Raw genomic sequence first — 10,017 nt, forward strand, 5'->3', positions numbered from 1 at the left:
CTCCAGTACTCTTGCCTGGAGAATCCCATGGACGGAGGAGCCTGGTGGGCTGGACAGGTCCATGGGGTCACAAAGAGTTGGACACGACTGAGCGACTGCACTTTCTTTTGCTGTGTGAAGGCTTGTACGTGTGATTAGATCCCATTTATTTATTTTCGTTTTCGTTTGTATTTGGGAGGCCAACCTATGAAAACACTGGTATGATATCTGTCACGATGTTTTGCCCGTGCTCTCTTCTAGGAGTTTCATGCTTATATCAGCGCTTTAAAGATGAAGTAACAACCAAGGCTCTCTGGTGTTAAGTGGCCTCCCAAGAAGCATATAACTCGTAAGAGACAGAGCCAGAATCAGGACCAGGTCTTTCCACTGCAAAGCCCGTAGTTTACCTGCTGTGCTCTCCTTCCTCTAAGCCAGTGGTTCCCAACGTTTTTGGTTGTGGACCCCAGATGGCTTTTGTGCATGTTGGTTGTACCTATCAATATTTCCCATTTTAGAAATGAAATACTGAGAAGTTTAAAAAAAATTTTTTCTCATTCAAAATTAACAGTCAGACTCATTATGGGTTTAAAAACTTTTTTAAAAGTCTTTTCATAAAAACTTCAGTGAGAAGAGTGGGAATGTTTTACATTTATGTCTTTCCAAATCTCTCTAATATTTGGGAAACTAGAAAGCAGCTGGATTCTCTAGTCTGCTTCTGCTTCAATCTGCTGTGCTATCATGCGGCTGGTAGCCCCTGGAAAATAGAATAGTTGGGAGAGAATGAAAGTGGAAAAGGCACATTATGATTAGGATTGTCTTGAAAATAGTTTTGACTTTGGGGTCCACCTGGAGGGATCTTGAGCTCCAGGACTCCCTGGACAGTTTTTTGATAAACCCTTGCCCCAGCTGCTTCTCTGCAGAGCCATGTGTTTGAGGATGGCAGCAGTTCCGTGGGCCGGAACGTTCACTAGAGTTTGCCTGGGAACACGTGAGGCCTCCCCTACCCTGGGCCTCTGGAGATGAGGCTTCCAGGGTTGGCTTGGGGGTTCGTGGAGAGGGTGAATTGTTGGCATTGCCATCGACAGGGTCCACTGAAAAGTTTATTTGGAAAGAGGACATCTTGTGACTCTAGAAGCCATAGACCCCCGAAATCAGGATATCCTCCTCTGCCATCTCCATAAATCACTGTGCAGCCTGGAAATTTCCACCATCAGCGCTGGCCTTGTTTTCATGATGGTCTCTGTCATGGCACAAAAGCCCACTGTCGGTGTGTCCTGATTTCTGGTTTGGATGAAAAAGCAGACAGCCCAGGGCTGATAGTGGCTTCCGCCTCGACTGTGGTGGCTTTGGAGTGAGGCTGGCTGAGCACACAGTGTGTGACGGCCTAGCCCTGTGCTGCGCCTCTCCTGCCTCTGGTTGGCTGTCACTGCCTGGAGGAGTCTCTGCATTACTGTGCAGCCCATGTGGCTGTTCGTGCATCCACGGTTCAGTGTTGACGTCAAAGCTTGTGCTTTTGGAGGTGAAAACACTGACTGTCATTATGTATGCATTTGAGGCATCTTTTCTTTGTTTTATTAGCAGTCATTTCATTCAGGTGATGTTAATGGTCTCCGGACAGAATTGTTCACTCTCTTCTTCTAAGGAGGTGTTTGTTTCCAGGGCAGAATGAGACTGGAGAGAAATTTGTAACCTGTAAGATGGAAGGAAGGTGGCCGTTTCTAGCTATTCTCTTGTTAATCTGTCAGGGACCAGTGGCCAGCTGAAGTGTGTCCCTATTCCTTTGGGTTTTCTTCTCACTTAGGAAAGATAACAGCACATCAAGAAGAACTATATGTTTTTCTGGGAATTCCATGCTCTGTATTATACTGGGGACTGTCCTCACGGTCACTGGGATAATATGGCTGGTTTCCAGGGTACTCCTCAGTGGTAATTGATGGGAATGAACTCTTCTTGTGATGCCTTGGATTTTTCTTAAGTTTCAGGAGGGGAAATTTCAGGAGTTCAGGTGTAGGTTTTTTCCCCTCCACAGACTAAGCCTGGTCAGGGCGGGAGCTGGGTTGGTGCGTTGTGTCCTCAGCCCCCAGCACAGCGCCCCAGAGGCCTACAGAGAACACGTCTGTGTGACTGCACATTCTTACATCAAGTTTCAGATGATGGAAACCCTTTTTCAGACAAAGCAGAGCAGTCTGAAAGAGGTAACAAATCCAGCGTGTTTTTCTTTCGACTCTTGTTTTTTCTTTTCCAGTGACAAGAAAAGGAAGCCGGAGGCCAAACAAGAACCCAGACAGAACAAAAAGTTGAAGAAAAACAGAGAGATGAAGAACAAAAAAGATATGAAACTGAAGCGGAAGAAATAGTGGACAGACACTTGGGTGTCGGCGGCTGACTCGTAAGGAAATACCCTGACTTGTGGGACCGAGTAGCAGCTGACTGGACTATTAAAAGCAACAGGATCCCCAGGAAACCCAGAAGCTGGCCAGGAATTCAGTCTATGGGCTGAACACGGCTTAAGGCAGAGTCGCTTCCGAGGGGGTCTGCTTAGAGCGCGATGGTTGGCACACCGTCTGTGCCGTCTCTCCTCCCCGAGTCCAGGCCTGCCTTTCCCGTGCGTTCATATTTCGCTTTGGGCCCAGCTTTCTCCATTCCTTCTTGCACGTGTTGAAGCCGTGCTGGCTCTCGTCTCTTCTCCAGCATCAAGTACTCGGCTGTCTGGAGACCCCAGAGGCTGTGGGGGGAGCATCAAGGCCTGTCGTCATGAACTTGCCCAGGCTCCCTGAAGCCTGGAGTCCCAGGAGCTCTAGTCCAGCCATACGGCCGTGTCAGCCACGTTTAAGCGCCGCAACCCACACTGCCATGTTCCGACCCTTTCCTCCCCCAGCAGTGACCCAGAAAAGCTTGACTTCTCAACTTAGGGAACGATATGATATCTGAGTCCCTGAAACCTGTTATTTCATCCATTTGGGGAAAAAATGTTGGGAAAGACCCCTTTGCTAGCAGGGATGACGGGAGATAGAGAATCTATTTTTAATAAATAACATCCTAGAAAGACCAGCGGCCTGTGTGCTCGTCGACTGCACCTAGATGGGAGTTGCCTTTGCCCGTTTCTTCTGGTGGATCTTGGCTGCAGGTGCACTTGGGAGGGTGCCGGCATCGAGGCTCAGGGTGGCTGGGGCTTACCAAGCTGGGAGCCTGGGGGGAGTTGACTGCGCCGACCCGTGCTTCCTGTGGTCATTCCACAGGGCTTGGTGCAGCACCTGGAGGCCGGCCAGAGGGGCCTCGCTCCATCTCCAGCTCCTGTCACGTCGTTTGGTTCCCTCGTTTCTCGTGGACAGGAGTGCGGTGGCTTCATGTGTACTTTGGAATGTTTGGGATCTATTTTCCAGTCCTAAATCCGATACCATTGTTACTGAAACCTGGACCCTGCCATCCTTGACCAGGGATCGAACCCGGGCCCTCTGCAGTGGAAGCTTGGAGTCCTAACCACTGGAGCACCACGGAACTCCCCCTCTGCTGATTCTGTACAATCGTTCCCTATTCATGTCACCAAGTGCAGGGAGAGTTCAGAGTGGAAGTTGGCTCCGACGTGCTCTGGTTCTGATCTACCTTTCTCCTCGCCTCTGCGTGTGAGTTGCTGGTGATCTTTCCGAGCTCCCTGAGTCAAATTTCAGCTTCTGTATTTTTTATTTTTATCTAAAAAATTCCTGCGGTGGCCTTGGTTACCGCAGTCTTGGTTGGTTTTTCATAGACTTTAAAAGGACTGTCTTCTGTGAATCCAAGTAGATCCTTTCCTCAGCCCTGGTAGGTTATCTGGTTCCTAGAAGTCTAGCCTGTGGACAGGGAAGGAAGAGGAGCTTCTGGAGCAAGGAGGATTAAATGTGCAGCTCCCAGGACAGATGGCCACAGGGAGGAGAGCAGATTCTGACCACCTGTGCCTGGGACCACCATGCCCTCTCCCTACAGGAAAGTTCAATGAGATGAAAAAAGTTTTTTGATCGATTTTTCTCAGGTAAGTGCCTGAGCCTGCCTTTTAGAGAGGATTTTTTAAAAACTTAATTTCTTTGGCTGTGCTGGGTCCTTGCTGTGAGAGCTTTCTTCTAGCTGTGGTACAAGGGCTGCTCATTGCAGTGGCTTCTCTTGTGGCAGAGCTCAGGCTCTAGGCATGTGAGCTTTTAGTCTCCCGGGCTCTAGAAGAGCAGATTCAGTAGTTGTGATGCACGGGCTTAGTTGTTTCGCAGCATGTGGGATCTTCCTGGATCAGAGATTGAACCCTCGTCTTCTGTGTTGGTGGGTAGATTCTTTACCACGGAGCCACAAGGGAAGCCCATCAAAGAGGGTTTTCTTAAAGAGAGTGGCTAAAATGCAGTCACAGCCCCAAATGATCTGAGCTGGCTGGTGTGTTAAAACCTCTCCAGCCACATCATACCCAGGTTGGCCTAGTCCTTGGTCAGCACCTCTAGCGTCAGAGCCTGTCCTCTGCTCTGTTTCGTGGACTCGATGCTGGCTCTGCCTGGCCCTTGCTGTGACCTGGAGCACACTTCTTCCACCCAGGTCCACGTGTGTGTAAACTGCAGGTGGTAATGACAGCACCTCCCTGGAAGGGCTGCTGTGAGGAGCAGACAGTGCCTGGTGTGGAGCAGGCGTTCACCAAGGCTCTGTGTTCTGTGGCACGTGTAACCCGGGGGAGCTGCTCTGTTACCCACAAGCACTACGATGGACTGAGTGACGCCGGGCTTTGTTCTAAAACCACAGCCTGTGCTCTGGCCTTTCTCTGTGCGCATGAAAAGGAAGTGAGCATTCCGCCTACTGTGTACAGTCTTGGTGCTTATGTGCAAAGTGTGTGTTCCTGAACAGGCCTCTGCCCTTGGTGGTTGTGATCTTGGGTTCTCCTCCAAACCTGAGAAAGCACGCCTCCCCCAGACCTCACCATCTGGCCTCCAGACAGAGTGACATCTGTAAAGCTCGCTGTCTCAGGAAATCTCACTTGCAAAATGAATTCAGATAGGCCGCCGATGAATGCTGTCACCAGGCTGAGGAAGGGGCCGAAAAAGCCTGAACAAAGAAGATTCCTCAATGGTCTCATCCCCCCGCCACTCCACTGAGCCGCAAGGGGGCCGGTGCTGGCCGCTTCAGCGCTTCCACTGCTCATCTGTCCCCCACAGTCCCAGAGGACCCTCGAGTGACCAGGAGTGACACAAAGGGGGCTGTGAGGCTGGGGGAGGGGAGGAGAGGAGTGACCGCCACCTCGGATAAATGTAGGCTCATTATCCGAGGCCATCACAAGCCGCCAGTCCCCTGGCCCGGAGAGGGTGGGACTGGCCTCCCCGGGGCCTGAATAGGCGATTCCAGACGCTGCCCTCCATTCTCTAAACAACTGGTGAAAGCCGAAAGGTGGTGTAGATTCTGCAGAAGGCAGGGGGTGGCGGAGAGGGAGACGCTGAGGTTTTTCTTGGGCTTTCAGTGGTTCAGCGGAGGAGAAAGCTGTGATAATCCCGACATCTGGCTGCTGTGGGCCAACCGACAGGACCAGAAGGGAAAGGAAAGTATCAGGAGCTGGGGGCAGACTCGGCTTTAGCCTTGGTGGCCTGTCGGGATGAGTTTCCTGAATCAGCCCAGCTTCTCAACTGCCTGCAGGGCAACTGGAGTAGAAGGAAACCACCCCCTCATTTCCCTTAGCAGGGTCCCCTGCTAAGGAGAAGTTCACCGTCCTCTCCCCAGCCTGCCTTTGGTTGCTAACAGCCTGAAGTGGGCAGCAGAGGAGAGAAGCCCCCACGCTCCTGAGCGGTGGCTGGAGGAGGAAGCCTGGTCACTGGGGCAAGGTAAGGTGACAAGACAGTCCCGTTTCCACGCTAGTTTCTCCTGGCTCCTTGGAGAATGTCTGATTTTTTTTCTAATTATTTAAGTGCTTGCTTTGAACACGTTTCTGCTACACGCAGGCTTGAAGAGGCCTTGCTCCTCTTATGTTACCTTGCCTTCAATCTTCTGCCCCCTAAAAAGAGGAAATACAGCTGTGCTCCTATATGGAGCTCATGGACTAGACCAGCTCCTTCTTAGGCTGAATACTTGACTGAGGCATCTCCTGCAGGGGTGGGGGAACTCGTAGGGAGGGTGGGCACAGACGTTTTAAGGGGAGCCCCTGGAGATGGTGAGTGCTGGGAGGGACAACCCACCCCCAAACCACCTTCGCAGCAGCCTCTGCCCAGGAGGATGGTGCCAAGGGGTGTGCCTCCCACCTCAGGCCACCAGAGGGCGCCATGGGTCCATGGCGAGCCCTCTTCCCACTGAGGCCAGGGCCCCAGGCTGGGCCTCAAGCTGCCACCCCTGGGCCCCCATCCAGCAAAGCCCACAGTGGGTCTTTCCCAGGACTGACTGACCCTGTGGGGTCTTCACGTTGTCCCCCAAATCCAGAGTCCTGGCCTGTCGGTCACTGAACCACAGCCACTCCCGTCAGTGTTCCCAGTGACCTTAGGAATTTCTCCTCCTGCTTCAGACGGGAAACATTTTAAAAACCTTTATTTCTACCTGGACTTTGCACCTAAGACAAACTACCACCTACTCCAGAAAGCCTTTGGGCCTGAGTCACTGGCTTCCGGTCTTCTGTCCATTAACAGGTGACACAGCCAGCAAGCGCTCAGCAGGGCCTGAAGGTGGCAGCCACCAGAGGGCAGGGGCCCTCATCAGGCCCCCTCCTCCCTGTGCTGGGCCACACAGAATTGGATCGTGGAAGGATTTGCAAACAACTTCTGACAGCCTAGCAGTAGTTCTGCACGTCAGGGCGGTGGGGCCCAGGGCATCGCAGGAAAGTCCCTGACGGCTGTCTTTTAAAAAATTTTTGTAGCTGATGTACAATGTTATGTTAATTTCTGCTATGCAGCAAAGTGATTAAGTTTTAAATACATTATTTTTCATATTTTTCATTATGATCTATCATAGGATACTGAACATAGTTCCCTGTGGTATACGGTAGGATCTAATTTTTTATCCATTCTATATATAATAGTCCGCATCTGGGAATCCCAAACTCCCAATCCATTGCCCGCCTGCACCGCTTGGCAGCTACAGTTCTGTTCTGTTTCATAACTACGTTCATTTGTGTCATATTTTCGATTGCACGTGTAAGTGATGTCATACGGGATTTGTCTCTCTGACTGACTGAGTATGATCATCTCTAGGTCCATCTGCGTTGCTGCAATGGCTTTATTTCATCCTTTTTCATGGCCAAGTAGCGTCTCACTGCATATGTGCACCGCATCTCCTCCACCCGTCCCTCTGTTGATGGGCGTGTAGGGTCTCCGTGTCTTGGCTGTTGTAAACAGTGCTGCTGTGAACGTGGGGCTGAAAGTACCTTTTCAAATTAAAGTTTTGTCTGGATGTATGCCCAGGAGTGGGATTGCTGGATCATATGGCAACTCTCTCTAATTTTTTGAGGAACTCCATACTGTTTTCCATCGTGATTGCACCAACTTACATTGCTACCGACAGTAGAGGAGAGTTCCCTTTTCTTCACATCCTGTCCAGCATTTATTTGTAGACTTTTTGATGGTCATTCTAACTGGGGTAAGGTGGTACCTCATTGTAGTTTTGATTTGCATTTTGCTAATTAGTGATAATGAGCATCTTTTCTTGTGCCTATGTCTTCTTTAGAGAAATGTCTCTTTAGGTCTTACTCATTTTTTAAGTGGGTTTTTTTGCTTTTGTTTTGATGATGAGCTGTGACAGCTCTTTCTGTATTTTGGAAATTAAGCCCTTGTCAGTTTCATTTGCAAATAATTTTTCTCCCAGTCTGTAGGTTGTCTTTTTGTTAATGGTTTCCTTTGCTTTACAAAAGCCTGTAAGTTTGATTAGGTCCTGTTTGTTTTTGCTTTTATTGCTATTGCCTTGGGAAACTGACCTAAGAAAACATTGGTATGATTTATGTCAGAGAATAGTTTGCTTATGTTTTTGTCTAGGAGTTTTATGGTGTTATGTCTTATATTTAAGTCTTTAAGGCACTTTGATTTTTTGTGTATGTTGGAAGGGAGTGATCTAACTTTATTGATTTACATGTGGTTGTCCAGCTTTCCCACCACCACTTGCTGAAGAGACCATCATTTTTCCACTTTTCTTTTTTCCATTATTCCTGCCTCCTTTGACGAAGATTAATTGACCATAGGTAAGTGGGTTTGTTTGTGTTCTCTCTTCTGTTCCACTGATTAATATGTCTGTTTATACGATAAGTGCCAGTGCTGTGCTGTTTTGGTTACTGTGGCTTTGTAGTATTGTCTGAAGTCTGGGAAAGTTTTGCCTCCTGCTTTCTTTTTTTGCAGGATTGCTTTGGCAATTCTGGGTCTTTTGTGGTTCTAGTATAAATTGTAGGATTATTTGTTCTAGTTCTGTGAACTAGATGTCCGGATGTCCCCAAAATCTGACAGCTTTTTCCTGGCATTGGGCTCCCGTCCTTCCAGTCCAGCTCAGCGCCATGTAAGTACTTAACGAATGGGAACACACCTACCCCATTTGACAGAACAGGAAGACTCAGGCCCAGCGAGGGTTGGATCTAGGCTCAGGTCCTGGGAGGGGCAGGGCAGGGGTTAGCGGCTGGCCACGCACAGCTTCCGGGAGAGGCTTTGTTCCCTCTGAGACACAGGTGTCTCAGGTAACAGGGAATCAGCTCTGGGTTCTCTTCCTGGTCCTTAGGGCTCCTCCCTAGCTCTGAACTTTGGGTAACCCTCTATAAGGAGCCATGAGGCCAAGGTCATTGTTAACAAGTGTTTATTGTTAATAAAACCATAGTACATTTACAATAAGTGACAACATTAATGTATAGTTACAGTATCATACAATATTACAGCAATAAAATAACACTTATTCCTTTGTACATCCAGCTCAAGCAGCTAGTTGAAAATATTTTCCAGGGTTGTAAACCCCCAGGGTTTTTCAAGGTGACTGAGAGGACACCTCCTAAAGTGCCTGGGGCTTCTGGTGAATAAATAGTTTCTAAGGTACGGCCAGACAGCCGAAGGGGACATCCGGCACAAGCTGTTCCGGAAGACGCCTCGGATGTCCGGTACATAAATACGATGAGGGTCCCGGCCCAGCGATGCGTCCCCACTCCGGGGAGCCTGGAGCCCACAGGATGGCAGGGGCAGGTAGCAGGGAAGTAGAAGGACCTCTTCTCCCAGTCCTTCCCGTCTACCAAAGCCCCGACCTTTAAGTTCCCCAAGACCCGCAGTTCCCAATGGGAAGTCTGGGCCCTGCTCCCTAGTCCAAGTTAAAGGACTCTTTCACTGGAGAGACTGGACTGGCGGGATGTTTAGGGCTCTGCCTAATTCTAGGCTTGGGATTTCAGAATCATCCCCTTTACACTGGCCCCTGAAAACAGCAGCAGCAACACAAGCGGAGGCCACCAGGCTCCTCCACGCTGCCCATGCCACCCTTGGCTCAGACCAAAAGCTTTGAAGGCGCTGGCGGGGGGAGCTAACCGCCTTCTCTACTACTCACTGAGCAGGCCGGCGGTCCCTCTGCCCAAAGGAGCCTGGACACCAAGGAAATAGACTGAAAATGACCCTCTTCGCAGGATCCCCAGGCCCCCTGGAGGCCACATCAGGTCTTTCAAAGGCACAGCCTTAAGTTCAGGTTTGTCTGACGTGACACTGAGAGAAAAACAAACACCAGCTTTTGACTGAAACGGCCTGGGGCCTAGATAGAACATACGCTCTCTACATTCCTAAGAATGCCCACACCCCCCAGAAGCCCCACTTAGGACAGTCTGAGCTGCCCAACACCCTGGGAGTGGGCTGGTTAGAGCCTGGAGGGCATGACGAGAAGCTGTGCAGAGCAGAGCGGGATCAGCGAGGGCCTCTGGGAGGGGCACACGAGGGTGAGTGCATGGCAGCCCTCCGGTGCAAGCAGGCGGCAGGTGTGGGGAAGGGCCACTTGTGGCCACACCTGCCCTTGGCTCATCCCTGGTTGAGCAAATGGTTAGGCTCTGGGCCTGCCCGAGTCTGGCTCCAAGAGTGCCGGTAACCAGTCTCAGCCCAGCAGGGCCCCAGTGTGTCCACC

At 50.3% G+C, this 10,017-nt stretch overlaps 1 protein-coding gene across 1 annotated transcript in view; it reads left to right on the plus strand.

The window, feature by feature from the left end:
- NAT10 (N-acetyltransferase 10 (GCN5-related)) overlaps nt 1-3,025 on the plus strand; it is a 39,204-nt gene extending 36,179 nt beyond the window's left edge. Inside the window, exon 29 of the mRNA XM_010831837.1 lies at nt 2,225-3,025. Within this exon, the coding sequence (XP_010830139.1) occupies nt 2,225-2,336 (112 nt within the window). The 3' untranslated portion in view covers nt 2,337-3,025. The remainder of the gene's footprint in view (nt 1-2,224) is intronic.
- The last annotated feature ends 6,992 nt before the right edge of the window (nt 3,026-10,017 follow it).

The sequence above is a fragment of the Bison bison genome, unplaced genomic scaffold (assembly GCF_000754665.1).
Source record: "Bison bison bison isolate TAMUID 2011002044 unplaced genomic scaffold, Bison_UMD1.0 scf7180017864531, whole genome shotgun sequence".
Taxonomy (NCBI): domain Eukaryota; kingdom Metazoa; phylum Chordata; class Mammalia; order Artiodactyla; family Bovidae; genus Bison; species Bison bison.